This window comes from Gymnogyps californianus, chromosome 1 (genome assembly GCF_018139145.2).
Source record: "Gymnogyps californianus isolate 813 chromosome 1, ASM1813914v2, whole genome shotgun sequence".
Classification (NCBI taxonomy): domain Eukaryota; kingdom Metazoa; phylum Chordata; class Aves; order Accipitriformes; family Cathartidae; genus Gymnogyps; species Gymnogyps californianus.
In genome coordinates, this window is record NC_059471.1 from 140,083,085 (window position 1) to 140,100,042 (window position 16,958).

General features: G+C 38.7%; 1 protein-coding gene across 2 annotated transcripts in view; it reads right to left on the bottom strand.

The window, feature by feature from the left end:
• The window catches only part of FBLN1 (fibulin 1), an 82,057-nt gene that overhangs the window by 37,438 nt on the left and 27,661 nt on the right, over positions 1-16,958 (bottom strand). For both annotated transcript variants that reach the window (XM_050910354.1, XM_050910361.1), the window contains exons 4-13: positions 14,887-15,058; positions 12,289-12,348; positions 9,974-10,075; positions 8,508-8,645; positions 6,159-6,296; positions 3,645-3,788; positions 2,683-2,811; positions 2,058-2,183; positions 1,368-1,487; positions 362-493 (exon numbers count right to left, since the gene is read on the bottom strand). In XM_050910354.1, the coding sequence (XP_050766311.1) occupies positions 362-493; positions 1,368-1,487; positions 2,058-2,183; positions 2,683-2,811; positions 3,645-3,788; positions 6,159-6,296; positions 8,508-8,645; positions 9,974-10,075; positions 12,289-12,348; positions 14,887-15,058 (1,261 nt within the window). The remainder of the gene's footprint in view (positions 1-361; positions 494-1,367; positions 1,488-2,057; positions 2,184-2,682; positions 2,812-3,644; positions 3,789-6,158; positions 6,297-8,507; positions 8,646-9,973; positions 10,076-12,288; positions 12,349-14,886; positions 15,059-16,958) is intronic.

Sequence of the window (16,958 nt, forward strand, 5' to 3'; positions counted from 1 at the left end):
GAAGAGCAGCAGTGCCACTAAGTGGACAAGACCTAAATATTTGCTGAAATATTACAGCATGGTATTTCCTTTTAATGGCTAAACTAACTCATACCAATTCACAGTGGGAATCTTCATCTTCAGAATTTTTTATAATTCTTTAATAATGTTATAAAAAGTATTCTCTACTGCATTCTGTAGTTTATAAGAGAAATTTCCTGTATATTTATTATAAAATACTGGTTTAGTCAGATTTCAAACTGAAGTTTACTGCTTTACCTATAATGTTGTAGGAAAGGCATTTTTTTTAAACATAAAAACTTGCTAGAACTTTTCAGAAGTCCACAATCCAGTTAGGTCTCCCTGCAGTTATTAAACTCACCTTGGCAGCTGCGTGCATTGGGTGCCAACCTGTAACCAGTGGAAGGACACGTACATTGAAAGCTCCCAGGAATATTAATACATCGAAAGGAACAGATATGCCCTCCAGTAGGTAAAGCACATTCATCAATATCTGCAAGAAGAAAACACCACTAATTTACTATGGGTTCATGACATTCAACCAAGGGCACATGTATGGTGTTCCCGCTGCGAGCTTCAAACACAATTTCTTTATTCTAATTGCTGGGCAAGGCAAAAGATCATCAGATAGGTGTGGCTCTAGTCAATAAAGGCTGTCAGGAATAAATGGAGGTGTGAAGAAAATTAAAAGCAATACAAGAGCCCAAGAGACAAAGTAAATGGATAAGAGCAAGCACTTTACAGTGACGTGTATAGTAGTACTTTACAAAAGGGAAGGAGAGGAATAGTTTCATCCTTGTTCTTACAAAAAGGAAATCGAGGTGAGGTGTTCCGCCCAAGGTCTTACTGTCTAGTAAGTCCTACTAGTCTAGTGAGTCCTGGAGACCTAAGTCCAAATTCAGGATCTTGTCCATGAGGTCACACCCACATCCTCCTTGTATTTGAGGAGAACCTACTTACACATTAGTTCAGAACGAGCCACAAAAAGAGGATATATAAAATACTACCTAGTAATACTATATATTACATATGTAACATACAAATGTGTTTGTATCTTCACTTGCTGAAGACTAGAAATTCTGTTAGTTCCTCAGAAAAAAACCCAAATTTCTGGCAAGTTACAAAAGTATGCGAAGCTACAATTCAGTGTAAACAGCAAAACTGACACCACAAAAGCAGAGATATTTCTAGACTAGGACATGGGTGGGAGACCTTCATTAAATACAGTTTCATAGTTTCACAGGAAAATACCAAAGAGAATCAAATTTAAAATGAAACAATTACAGGTACATAGAATTCTTCATGTATGTTATGGTGAGAATAAGAAATGCTCACTCATCCTCTATCTGCAAAATGATAATGCTTACCTTCACATGAAATCCCATCTATGTCACTAAGTTGAAAGCCACGGCGGCAGTAACACTGATAGGAGCCATACACATTGGCACACTCTTGGCTACAGGGGCTGCTCTCACACTCATTTAAATCTGAAATGCAAAATTATATACCTGAACCCCAAATTTCTTGCTATATTCATCAATCCGATTACAGGACTAAGACAAAAGTTTGGAAGACAATTTTTTTAATTAAAAAAGGATGGTACGCATATCACTGAGTAAGCTGAAAATAGGGGGCTTTGGGTGTATTACAGGGTCTGGCAGTATAGGTTAATCTGCACTGTGCTGTTATTTCCCACTGTTCTTCAAGGTGTGTGACTTGGAGGGAGTCTTTAGGACCACGCTTCCATTTTTATATCTGGATATCAGCAAGGCTGGTTTTGAAGGTCTTGAATCCGATCTAGTTGAATCACCCTTCAAAATGCAGTAAATGCAGACCCATACACCTCCGCATGATCCAGCCTAAGGGCAATATATTTGAACTGTGGGCTACAGTGGCCTTGATTAATCATAACAGCATTCATGTAATCAAAGAGACCACACTGGGTTGATTTCTCATGCCATTCCCGTGCAGTCTTACAAGCTAAAATAAAACGGAAATAGCTAAACAGCAATGAGCTGTATCTCACACTATATAGCCAAAGCATATGACAGTCGTACCTTCACATGACCTGCCATCAGTTGAAAGTTTGAATCCCATGGTACAAGTGCAGTAATAGGAACCAGGAGTATTCTCACACTTGTGAGCACAAAGGCGGCCTGGATAGCGTCTGCATTCATTGATATCTGCAATGGTAAATACATAGAGATGTATTGGATGGCTTCACTGCAGTAGTAGTCTGGACAAGAATGTGCTCATAAAAGTTTGATTTTTATTTTCCAAACCTAAATTTCATACAAGAGAGGGAAGGACTTGCTCAAAATGCTCATTTAGAAGCACCCCAGTGCATAATTGAATTAGATCTATAAAGAAGAAAGTTGCTTTGATCTTCCAAAGGAATGTTTTGCTGTAGGTGCATATAAAAATATCACAGAAAACAATTACACGCACTCTCATAATCTTACCTTTTAACAGGATAACAGATAACATGTTGACAATACCAATACAGCTTCCTTTGAAGTATCAGCAGCTCTTTAATATGGTATTAGATTTATACAAATAATATAGTAGTCAATTTTACATTCAGATGAAAGAGGTTATGCAGAGAGCAATAACATTCTTTACACAGGATCATTTTTTAAAATGCCATGGCTGCATGTATTTAAGTTGATAGGTGCAACTTACCAATACAAGTTCTACTGATGACATCAAAAGAATAGCCAGATTTGCACTCACAACGGTAATTGCCTGGGGCATTTATACAAACATGTCCTTCTCCACAAGGCTGATTAGAGGATGAGCACTCATCCACATCTAAAAAAAGAAGAGAAGTGATTGAAAGTACACTTCTGAGCATGCAAGTTGAGAGAAGAGCAACATGTTAACATATTTCTGTGTCCCCTAGTAGTTATAACGTGTTTTGAAACAGAAAGCAAGATTTTGATCTAGCTCTCAGCTTCTACAAGAAGATCAGAGTCACAAATTCAAACTATTCTTACTGAAGCAGGTTCTCTCTCAGGTGTCCTGTTAATGTTGATGGACTTTGGAGGGAAAAGAAATCAGGAAATCAGACAATCTTTGGAGGAAATCAGGAGCAAAATTGATTTATTATGCACACTCAGTATTCATGGATCAGATCTTCAGCTAGTGTAAGATGCCAGAGACCCACAGTCAGTAGTGCTTTGAATAAGCCATTTACAAAAATTGAAAACAAATGCAAAAATACCACTCTCTGCAAAAGCCACCTTAGTTAAAAGCCAGCCAAAGGCATATATGCCTTTCAACATTACTTGAATGGCTTCTGTGGGACATTAAGTGGGCCTTGTGTTATACCTCTGTACTGAGGAGATTTGAGACCACACAGCATTGTTCCAATACACTAATATAGTCACAGACAATGCCATTTTTGGGGGGTGATTATCATTTCTCCTCCTCTCAGAATACAGGGTTTCATGAGTTATATGAAAGACAGAGAGTGGATCCTTGTCATTCTTCACTTGTTGGGACTGCCATGAGGGAAAGAACAGGATCGAGAATTAACTGTGGGAGTGAGAAAAACTTGGGCAAAGTGCAAGAAACTGGTAAACATAAATGATAGATGTGATTTATTTTCTTCAAACTGTTTTTTCTTCCAAACTGTTACTTACCTACGCATCTTGTTCCATCTTCATTGAGATGATAACCTCGGCCACAGCTGGGTGAGATTCGCTGGCACGTATATGAGCCATCAGTGTTAATACATATCTGTCCAGCTGGGCATGGCATGTTGGTGCTCAGGCATTCATTGATATCTACAAGAGCACAACAAAGCAGTGTAACTATCTGCTGTCTGAAGATGTTTAAGGTAAGATGCTTTCCTTATGTAATCCTTCAGAGGTTTACATCCTGATGTAATCCTTCAGAGTTTGAAAAGTTCTGCCCCTGGGAGAATACAACTATTCATGCCATTTAGCTTCACCGATATAACTCTTCCAGGGTGAAGATCACGAGAGGTATGAGAGGCCCAGATCCCACTGAAAAGCAGTGGAAATTGGGTATAGAACTCGTGTTTGTTTAAAAGCCTTTGAAAGTCTCCCCTAAACATACGAAGAGATGATCAACAATTCAGTTCACCAGCTCAACCAGCTATGCTGCAGTCTGTGGGTTGTGGCTTACAGTGAATGAGCTATTTGGTAGTATGTGCTCATATAGGTAGCAGCTGACTCCATTTTTACAGAGATAAACTACTGCTCACAGGTATTCACCATGAATACCTTACCCTGTCTTACGGTAAGTTGTCCATGTAAACACATAAGAATGCGAATAGCTTATTTATGTATTCACAAGACTATGCAGCCCTCTACCATCCATCAAACGTACGTCTGGTTTTTTACAAACTGGACATTGAATCGCTTTGTGACAAAGATAACCTTTGCCTGCTAAGAACCCACTATAGAGTAAAATCTCAGAAAATGTAGTGAGATGAGACTAAGCTGTATTAGAGTATGATCTGGTGCAGTGTATCTAGACAAGAAGGTAAGGAACTCACTGTTACACAAGGTTAGCATGTGCTATTAGTTTGGGGGAAAGGAGTTTCAGAGTCGGGAATCAGTGGCTATAGAAGGTACTGAGGCAGCCTTTGCTACCTCAAAATGTTAATGTAACTAAGACCTGACAGTTTGTAGGAGCAGCACTGCTGGTAAGTGTACAGGCTGGCATCCCATAACCTTCAGCAAAGTCCAGTTTCACGTGAGTACTTCTCTGCCTAAAATTTTCCCAACTGTTTCACTGGGATATTACCATCATTTTACACAGTGGTACTGTTAACTGTTGAAGAGCTGCTGCTTTCCAGTTGGTATGGTATGGTATTAAGTACAGCATCCAGCTTGCAAAATGTTGGCTGCCTGAAGATGGGGAAGGGGACGTAGTATAATGTGAAACATTTCAGCCAGGCCTACACCAGCTCACTAGAGTGTAAAATTTTCAACTTACGAAGACGCTGGAAAGACAGAAAAGTTTTCATACTTTTTCCCCTCAACACCACATAGGGCAGCATTTGATTCACAGTGTGTAAAGTCAGCCTGTGAAATTGTTTTGGTAAATATTTTGAGCAAATGCATTTTAGGGGACATAACTATTGCTGCTGCAAATTGATGTGGCTTTACTAACGTCAGTGAAGGCAAGCTAACTGATAACTGCCATGGACCTGGTGCTAGCTACGGCAGATACACGTCTTCAAAGGGTTTGTTGTGCACAAGCACTGGCCCCCTTCATTTTAAAAGCTGCAATTTTGTTTTCAGTCTCAGTGTTTCCAGTGTCAGATTTCGGCACTACAGGGTATGATATGGTCAGGAGAACGAGGGGTTGACAATGAGCTAGACTTGGCAGCTGCTGCTGCTCAGCCAGTTCCACAACTCCAAGACACACTACGCCGATGGGGGAATTCAAAGTTAAGTTGAGACTTGAAAATACTACTCAAGGGAATAACTGATAGATTTGTAGGACACGTTAGACAATTCTATTTAAAGTCTGCTGGAAACCAGTAATTCTAACATATTTATATAAAGGTTATAATTCTGTTTTGTAGGAGTCTTGGAAACAAGGCATTAGCCTGACAGATTGTTATCAGTCTTTAAAATAAAACTCCTCTCCACAGTGTGTTATAACTGGCCCATCATTCTCATACATAGTAAGATTCTTGATAGGCTATAACTAATGGGGGACAGGTCTGGAAAGACCTACATACCTGTAAAACCATGCGTACTAATATCAACAAAGTGTGTTACAGAGGATGTCATAAATTACAGCTTTTTATACTAAGCTTTAGCTAAAACATTTTGGATAGAGGGAGATAAAACATATCACAAATTTTTTACAAATTTTCTTTCAGATAAAGTACCCAAAGACTTAAGGAAACTGTTCAAATGCAGCCAAGTGCCTTAGGTAACCAAATCTCATTAAAAATAGAGATCTAGTATTTAAGTATTTTATTTAAATGGTTTTCGTCTGTAAATCTTACCTGTGGGACCAAGCCTGCCTTTAAAGGAGCAGAAAAAACACATAGCAGAGCAATGCATACATGCATGAAGAATGACTTGAGAAGCTCAGAACTCACCCAGTGAAACTACAATTTATCTCATAGGCAACACTTAAGTATTCACTGAGATAAGAATATGTCTTACCAATACAGTTGCCTAGTGCATCTTGTATAAACCCATTCATGCACTGTAGCTTGGGTCGGCAACGGAAAGATCCTGGAGTATTCTGACAGATAAAATCGGGGGGGCAGTTATGAGTACCAGTCTCACATTCGTCAATATCTGGTACATCACAAAAAAAAATTGTTAGCAGGAGTTTGACAGAAGCTTTTTCATCACATTTAAAACATAAGACATAGTTAAAAATGTCAGACAGGTTAATCCTCAGCATACCTTCATGCAATGCAATGCAGCGACCCGGGATCAATCTGACCTACTACCTCAAACAGAATCTCAGTAAAAACAGGTAGAATAAGTTAAGGGTTTTTTATTATTTCGTTATTAACATTATATATGGGGGGGGTGTGTGTGTGTGTGTATTATGCTTTACAAGGTTAGTTCTCACAACTAAATGATTTAAAATGATTATAGAGCACCTGAAGCATCATGTTCAGCAGTGTTCAGCCTTGATTCAGCAGTGTGCTTATACATGGGCTCAGCTTTGAATTCAGTAAGATTTAATTATATGTCCAAGTGCAATTTTAATTTTAACCTTGGATTCAATGCAGACATTGTTCATTTCTTTCATAAGTGAATTAATTGGCCTTGATTCTCATCCATATTAAGGCTTGCAATATCCCTGCATTATTGTGCTTTAAAATGCACACAAATATGATTTCTGCTCACTTTAATATTCCATTCCAGTTCAGAATAGACAATAAATATTTGTGAATAAATTATGGTTCAGATAAAGCAGACAAGGGCTAATGAGGCTTCATTCACAAATGTAACCCTGTCCACATAAAAGCAACTAAAATGTGATGTTTGCCACCTTGCAATGGGATGAAATCTCCTAAAGCTATTAAAATAGAGAAACTTTCTAGCAATAGGATGCCTCAGCTTTCCCATTTATGCAGTTGACACAACAGTAGATGCAATTGCTTATCCCTAGAGCTTTGTGAGACTTAAATAATGATTGTGGAGCCCGTTTTAAGTTTAGGATGGCTTAATACTGAACTGGGTTCAGCAGGGTTCTACATCTTGCACAACTCAGTCATTTTACTTGGCATTTAAAAATCATACATGAAGATCATTCATTTTCCATTTTCATCGCTATTAACTTAACATTAATAATTAACATTATTAACATACCAGATAAGAAATTTCTGACATTAATGGCATGCATAATTTACTATCTGTACTCCTTTTTTTCCACCAGAGAAAGATTGTTAATACTTGCTGGTAAGCTATTTGTTGGCCTAAATCTGATGTTGTTCAAATCAGCAGAAATTTTACTTCAAAGGGATCAAAGTTAGACCATGATACTTTGAAAAACATTGTCTGTACATTATGCAGGTTTTGCGTTGGTGTTTGTTCCTCAGCTTTTTTATTCAATTTATTATTCATCACTGATCAGTTCCTACTATAAAACCTTACCCAGAATTTCGGTTAATTTACTCAGTGGAATGAAATTAGTCTGTTTATAAACAATTCTCTGGGGGAACAGACTTTCTCATAGTGGAAATCAATTCCACATCAAATGGAGTTTGCTGCTAATTTATATCTCTGTGAAGGTAGCATGTCAGGTGAAGTTATGGATGCACATAGCAGCATACTTTGAGCTAGATGCAACTTGAAATCAGTAATTTCTTTAGTAAAAACAAAAAGACTATTACCCTTGTGTTCAAACATTGCTAGTCAAGAACAGTGCTTTTAGCCCTTTTTCATTTTTAAATCCTTAAGAATGTTGTGATTAAGAAATTAACTCCTGAGGATAAAGGCTTACTTTTTCAAAAGATGCATCTACCTTAGCGTTTTCAAATTGAATCACCTGGTCACTCCACTTGCCACACTTCGTTTCACACTCCGAAGTGTGCAAACTTGATCCTTTCAGGTGAAACTAAATCATTAGATATGCTACAGGAGCAGGACTTAGGCACTCCACTCACTAATGAGCAACCAATTCACAGGACCAGACTAGAGCTAGCCAGAAGTGAACACCAGAAAAATGTGTATAGTGTGAGTGCTGGGCTTTCAAAATCAACTGTTTCAGTCCCCAGACCAGCTCCTGTCGCGCAGCACAAATTGCCAGTGTAAAATAAATGTAGTTATCTCTCCTGGAAGTCTTTGTAGTAGTCCACAGACAGCCTGATCTGGTATCTGCAAGGTGACAGGTGGAAAACGGCTGTCCCAGAAGAAGCAGCACTGTCTGTGTGTCCCTGTGTAACTACAGCTTACATGTGTATTTACCAAAAGTAAAAGAGCATGACATGATGATGTACTCATTTTTTTACTTGAGTCTGGAAGATTTCAGTTTCTCTGCACAGGACGTACCTTTGCAACGACTGTCATCTGTTAGTTCATAACCAGTTCCACAGCTCGTGTCCCTCTGACAGCGAAAGGATCCTAATGTATTGACACAGGTCTGTCCAATACCACAGCTGTGTGTCCCAGTGATACATTCATTAATATCTAGAATATGCAAAATGATTTAAAAAAAAAAAAAGAGAGAGTAAATAGGAAACATGAAATCACTGGGAAGAGATGAGGTCAAAGGCTAGCTGTGGGCACACCTCCAACCAGTCATTACTGTGAGCATCAGGATACAAAGAATGGTTTGGATTTGGCCTCTACACTCACACACCCACAACGTGGCTACTCATCTCTGTTGTCAGAGTGTGAGCGACTACAGACATTTTGACCCCGTTGGTAACAGGACTTATGACTGCTGATTCACTGTACTTAAGAAAGAGGAGGAAGTTGGACTGAGCGAGAGCAAAGGGCCAACATCATCTGATTGAGTCCAGTAGCAGATGATTATAGTGACTACATGAATGAGGCAAACTTTCAGAAATCCTTCCCTTGCTCTGCCTCCCACCAACATATGGCTTAGGGACTCGCTGAGCCACAAGTTGCAACTTTCTACTTTATAGCTACTGATAGACATTTCTTTTGTGAATTTTTTCATTTTCTCTTTGAAAGCGTAAGAAAATTTGGCATCCATGTGTATCAAATGTAAAAGTTCTTCCTTTTTATATTTCACACTAGGTTAGTGTTAATCTGACCAATCACCAATATCTATTTTATATTCTGAAGTTTGTATATCTAAGCTACTTACCTAGACTCCCTTTTCAGTCAATGACAGAAAAAGGCACTCCTGATGAGTAACGCTTTTCATCCTAGAATAGCTATGCAGAACAGGCAAGATGAACTGTGCCCTGGAAGTGCTTGTTTCTCTCAGTTAGCAACCAAAGGAGCGTAGGCTGACTAGCTCAGAAGCAAATGTCTACATCACACATGTATGAAGTCAAGTGCGATTTGCTCTATCCCAGCCCATTTCATTTGTTGTCCCTTTAGTTCTTCTTCTGGGAGAAACTTAATTCTTCCCCCTTGACTATTCCCATGCCACTCACGATATCTAAAACTTTCATCCTTTCTGTCAGTTGTGTCCTTAACAAGCTGAAGAATCCTACTCTATTTCATCTGCCTTATCAATTGCTATCTCCTATTATAAAAGAGAACAGGTATTTTATTTTAGTTTTATTCACAACAATAAATTCAAGATATTCTGACTCTTCTCCACTCTAAATCCTCCATCTCTTCTACTGATTCTTTCTTAACTCCATCTTCCCACAACTCCATTCCAACACTCCATTTAAATCAACTTTTTATGATCTCACCTCTTTCCCCAGCTGGCATAAGCATATTCTGATCTCTTCTGTCTGGATCTTTTTTTATCTATTCTTATTCTTTTAAAACAAGGATGCTGATAATCGAGGCAATGGTTTTATTTCTTTTACCTTCACAGTTGACACCATCTGGTTGAAGCTGATACCCAACAAAGCAGGAGCAGACGTAACTGGATCCTGTGTCTCTGCACTGCTGAGAGCAGGGACCACCACCTAGTTGGATATTTTAAGAAGTCTTACATAATTAAGAGGCTCTTCACAGGAACTGAAACAAACCATTAATTTACAGGACGCTTGCTGATTTATTTAGAAAAGCAGATAACTAAACACACACATATACAAAAGAAGGAAAGGGCTAAACACTGAAAGAACTGTTTGTAATCACTGAATTCTTTTAGCTTTAAAAACAAATACAAGAAGGAAGTAAATTAAGGAGTCACTCAGCACCCATCATTCATTGTTAGAAGTCGAAGAAATGCTGATGAGCTCAGTCACCTCCTCAGGTTTTGACTGGGAAGTTAAAACTTTGTATGGTGATTACTGTAAAATAAGGAAAACAAGATGCACCTCCATAAGTTAATGAAACATTTTCACTATTAGCTGCATTAGGCTTTACTCTTAGCCCATCATTATTAGGACCATTCTCCTGAATTAGCTATAACGTGCTCTTTTCCTACTCAGCAGGCAGGAAACATGAAAGGGAGAGAGGGTATTATGGGTGACAAAGGCTTCAGAGAACCTAAAGGAACCAAGACTTACTACTGGCATACTAAGGACCTAGTGAGGTGTGTGCAGGGGTCACAAAGGATGTGAAAGAGAGCTGGGGTTATTCTGGCAGACAGAAAGAGAGGATACTATAGGAAACTTACACAAAATTTGGCTCATCATTAAGAAAACTTATTTTTTCTGATCTTGTTAAGAAATAAATATTAAAAACATTTAATATTCTCACAATAGAGAAAAGGTTATATACTTCCAACTATTTGTTATAAGAGTATTGATATTCTAAGTACAAATAGAACCTGTCTTCTTCCGTTTTTCAGAATGGCTGGATAGGCATTAAACAAAAGGTTTGAGATAAGCACAACCAATGTGGGCAAATGCAGCTATAATACTTCACACTTTTGAGTGAATTAAAAGAATTTTTTAAAGTGCAACAATTTCTAATGAGGACAGGGCCATTAATACACCACAGAAAATTAGGTCTGTACACAGTACTGGCAAAGGCAATGACATTAGAAGGAACCATAGTCTTGTGGTTGAGATGGACAACTACCGCTTTCTGAACCTCTGCTAATACTGTGAGCTCATCTCAGCCACAGTAAAACCTATCGTAGAGGTGTTGGAAGAACAGAATTAATTTCCTCATATACCATGAAGGTGCTCCAAAACAAACTGCTGGAAGTTCCACTGCCTAGGAAAGTTAAGCTTCCCCTGGTGAAGTTCGGAAAATCACAAGTAATTCTGGCATGCCAAGTTTATCAGAAAATATACTGTAGACAGAAACTCTAATTTGTAATTAGTCATACCACTCCATCTCTTGCAGGCAGCTAATTAACTGACAAATGCAACAGCTGATTATATAAAGAAGTAACGCTAGGAAAACATATAACACATTTTTCTATGTCATCTCTTGTAATTAGCAGCTGGCGACAAGGAGAGAGCCAGTGTTGGCTTTGACTAGCTAATGACCTAGAAGACATTTCCATCCTCTCTAGAGTGTAATAGCTACACAACATGCAGCACAGTAAATCATCTCTCAACTGGAATATAAGTCTATTAAATTGATTTTATCCTAAATACATTACTTAGTTCTGAAATGCTTGTAGAAAATAATAAATCACTGCTGTTTTAAGTTTATAGACATGTAAATCACATGTGACAAGCAATAAATCAGAATACTTAGCAGAACAATATCCCAATAACACATTCTTCCCAGGAGGCAGAACAGCCTGACTAATGAGGACAATAGCCGCTTCTCTTCCTTTTTTTCAGGTGATGCATCTCAAAAGGAAACAAGTTTCATTTCATATTCAATCACCCTGATCATCCCAAGAGGAGAATAAAAGAATGCACATATTTAATATAGGATCCCCATGTTCTGAAGAATCCAGAGTACTCCACAGGTTCAATGGGTAACACCTCTGAGGTACACTAGAAGTTAAATGAAAGTTAAATGTATAGTCTAAGCTTCAGTTGGGTAAGACGAACTCCACTATGGGAGACAATGCCTCCCTTGTATTTAAGAACTATTGAGGCATCACATAATGGTCTACTGTTTCTTAGAAAGGATCTTCATTCTGTTATTTTTACTCATAACTAGCCTAGGCAAAAGGTTTTGGCTAATCTCTACATCTAAGTTTGCTTCACTTTTATTGGAGGCAATCACAGAAGAGCTGGCTAACAGGACTAGTCACCTGACTTACCTCTGCAGCCATCATGCAGATAAGGATCTTCTTGGTCTAGTTCCTCCTTTGAAATTTCAACTAAAAAGAGGAGAGATGATAGGCATTAGAGGAGAAAGCACTTTTCTTCTCACAGTAAAAAGCTGCCTGCTTGGGACAGGACTCAGACCAGGGTTTTGGATAAACCAGGACAAAATTAAAGAGCATTATTTACATATTTTACAGCTATTTCATACTTAAATTTGACATTCAAATGCATATGGCCATGGGGCATTTTCCATCTGACTGATTCAATATGAAAGTCACGCTGTGATCATAGATTACATATGGGCTGAGATTCTCAAATGCAGGTTCTTAACATTAGGCTTTTAACCAGAGCTTAACCTCATTTTCATAAGACATGTTGTTGAGGCATGCTTGGCTTCCACTGACTTTATAGTAGCTTGGGGTACTCACAGTTTTAATGAAAATCAGATTAACCTCAGTTATTTATTTAGACTTCATTCCAAAAAGAACTCCACACCCAACTTTTGGGCACCTACTTATGGCATTCTTTCAAATGTGCTTCACATACCTTAACTCGGAGAGTTTTGATCAGTGGTACTTCTGCTACGTGCATGTGTCCTGAGAGTTCTCTCTCTCCACACAGAGGACATAAAAGGGCTGAATACTTCCACTGCCTGAACCCATTGCTTGCCCAAAGGACTAGCTAATGGACTTCCTCCAATCCTGCCACTTTGAACGCAGGGGAGATGGTAGGTTGGTAGTGAGATGTGTAAAAACACAATCTCAAAATATTCTGGTTATTGAATAGGAAGCTTAGTCTCATTTCAGTGATTGTCCATAAGCTTATTCAACCAGCAGTCACTTACAAGCAAATAATACATCACGGATATGAAAGCAAGTTTTTGTGCAGTGGCACAAGGCTGGGTTGGTACATTGAGTTCTCAAGCCATAGGGGTACATCTTTGTCACACAGAAGCTAATGAAATCAGTTTGCCCAAGTCTGGTCTGATTTTGTAGAGGTCTCTGGGGACACAGCACCAGAGATTACTATTTATGTGACTCAGAAAGCATCATACAGGGAGTCAGCTTGCCTTACCCTCTGCAGCAGAATGCCTTGCATGCCTTGCTATTGCACAACACAAACACAAGGTGCTAGTCCAAGAAGCTGCCTTACAAAATGGAGACTGATCTCCCCTTCACGACTAACAAAGGTGTCTATTCATGTTCCTTGCTCTGCCTTTCTACAGGAAATTTTTATTGTTGATAGGGATATCTGACATATGCTCAACCACCTGCTTGTTTCTTAGTTGAATGATGAGAACATTGTCCTGCCCTGCTTGTTGACATAGACCCATCTTTGCAATGCATAATGGTTATTATGTGTGCCATAATAACCATACTAACTATGTGCATAATGGTTATTATGCGTGCCACTTCCCCACAAGGGTAAGTGGGAAATACTGTATGCTGTGCTCACAATTCTGGATTTTCAGGTATTGGTATATTTCTCATGTCATGCAGGTACACTGAGTCTGCAAATTTTTGTTATTAGCAGAGTGGTCTCAGTACAAGGTATCTACCGGGCCAGTCACTTCAGGCAGTGCTAATGGACAAGGGGAATTCCCCTGCTGAGACAGCGGTACACAAAGAAACGGGCAGGGCATTTCTAAATGTTACTTGGTAAGTGTGTACACTGACATAAGCCAGGTTTGAAAGACCTGAAACAAGTCTGATAACAGAATGGCTCAAGCAGACCAATGCAAGCTTTTGTGGTGGGGTTTGGGTTTAAGTGATTGATTAGGATGATGTCTCCCAAAATCTGTCACTGGTGATCTGGAAGCCAGACTGCATGTTTTCAGTGCTCAGCTGCCCATGAAGGAGGCAACACTACACAGCATGACTTTTCTGCAGTTTCAGGTCTGTCTGCTAAGTAAAAAGGCAAAAAAACCCCAAACCCAGGTCTGTAAGGGTCAGTATGTCCACACTCATTCTCTTCAGCTCTGTGGACTAGGCATGGAGAAGGGTGTCAGGAGCTGCTGCCATCTAGATGCCCCTCTCTTTTGATAATGTTGAAAGAAATGCAGATACCATGTTTCCCGGAAATGTTCAGTTCTCCCCGACAGTCCAGGCATTTCAAATGTCCCCAGTTTGTGGGTATTTGCCTCTCACACAAAAGGCAACATCTGAATTCTGCCGAGCTGGCAAAGGCCATCTGGCTTTTAATTCCAATTAAAAGAATTGATTGTTGATTTTCTTTTTAATTAAGCAATTATCAGTGGGCAAAATGCTATTAAAAATTAATAGCTTATACTCAGTTTCCAAGATAAGATCATTAGTGGCCAAAATAATCTGTCTTACAGTTAAGTTCTGACACCAGGAACTGAGTGACCACTTTCCAGCTCTTTTAGCCTCCTGTGGTATACAACGTTTCAGCTATCACTCACCAAAAAAATGATGCATCGTTATCAAACGATCCAAAACATGCATCATTAAATTACTCAGAGGAGATCTCAAGTTAGAGGAATTCCAACAGAAATAGTTTAAAGTACAAGCACTCCTTGTACCCCGTATCATTTTGTGTCTCACTCTTTTATAACATGCAACATAAAATACCTTGCTCCTTTTTAGGAGCATCATCACTGATGGACACATCAATGCCTTCTTGACCCTTCACACAGCAAGCTCTGAAGACAATTCCACACTGGTATCCTATCTTCGGGTTGGGTTCACAACTCTGTCCTTGAACTTGGGCAGCCTTTCCCAGCAAACAACAGTAACAACATATCTGTTTAAAAAAAAAAAAAAAAAAAGTCAAAGCCTAGCCCTGAACAAATCAATGAAAATTTTGTCAGTAGTGTCAATAGTGTTACCTCACCTTGGCAAACTCATGGAAAATTTTCTCCAAACTCTTTAAGAACTCCTGGTATACTTAGGCTTAGACATTTTAATCTGTAGTTGAGTTCAGTGAGCTCTGCACCTGGCCTACATAGAGCCAAGCACAGAACCTGGATCCAGTTCTCACAAATACTGTGTATGTGTGAATGTGTGTGCAAGGTGATGTGGAGGACCAGAATGGTTCACATATGTATATGGAATTTCATTGCTCCCTGCCTGCATAGCCCAGTTTCAAACAGTGGGAACTGTTACCACCTCTGCTTCCCTTTTGTGTCCAGTTCAATTAAAATGGGACATGATCAATGAAGTGCCTGACTCAGTTTACAATTAAACTGCCTACTCAACTTCCCAGCAAAAAATACCCCTCTCTGAACTAACAGATAAACAAGCTGACAAACATGATTCATCCACGGTTAGTGTTAACCGGTCATAAAGAGAAGCTATTCTGCTCTGAAAAACAGACTACATACATAGTCAAACATTATTGAAAAGGATCACAGTCCTGACATGGCTTCCAGCAATGACACATGATCCGCCTCTTCCAGACCTGCTGAACTACAGCCCGGGAATACACACACCGCAGAAGTGAACACAGGACAAGTTAATCCCATGGAGGTTTCCTTTTATTTTAAATTAAGGGGACACTGCTGATTTATTCAGTTTTCTTCCTTGTTGTTAGAAAGCAGCAAAGATGTTTAGTTCTCTGGAACTGGTGTCTGCCAATTGCTACTGTCATATAAAAGCAGATTTAAGCTTTTATTGTTAATTTTATTATTCTTCCAGACTCTTTTTTGCTTGAAGAAAATAGCCTGCGCCATTAAACAGAGCAGATGGAATATAAAATAACTAAACATTGAATTAAACTTCTGTAATTTGGTGCTTTAAGCACCACACCTATTGAAAATAAGGCAACTATTAAATTTCTTTCATTACTCTGAGATATATACCCACCTATATTCTAAGTTTTCCCTTATAAGGTATTATATGTTTTTCTCTGTACTGCAGTGAAAGGTTCTTTTAAAACCTAGAGCAGCATTGAAGTAAAATAATAAAATCCTTTTTCCTTGTTTCTTCAATCTTTTTTTACTTTACAGCATTTTGAAGTACATAAGCACACTATTTTGTACTTTGTCTTTAAATACACAACTGAATCCTTTCCCTGCTGCAGAATGCTGTACGGCAGGAACTCTTCCCTCCTGGCCAGTGCTGGGGTGTTGTTTTCATGCCCACCATAACATTAAAATACACGTTTTCCCTTTTAACTACTGTTTGGTGGGAGGGTTACTCACGACCCACTTTTTTTACTTGGTTATCCAACTACTTCCATCCAGTGGCGGATGCTCTGGTTTCATCACTAATATGTCTGGGATATTTCCATCTTTTCTGGCTTTTCTGGATGACTTTAGAAATAAATACTTGATGATGTCTTCCAAGAATTGCAACATTTCTGAATATTTATTGTCTAACATTTTCCTGAGGCATCCTTCTCAAAAATTTTAACATCTGTCTGTAATTTTGTTAGATTTCCAATCCTCACAACCATAAATTAGAAGACAGAAATGAAAACTGAGCTGAAGATTCATTGTTTGACTTAAGCTTGTGTATTTTTGATAAACAATCTTATTTAAGTTACTGAATACAGCTGATGCCTTGCCAGATTTTGACATTATATACTTCTGGATATCCTCACTGGCTTCTACTGTTAAGCATATGAATTGACTCAATCTATTTCTTTGTCTTGTCCCACGATGCTCAAATTGGGAGTTACAGAGTTTCTCTGGATTTTTTTG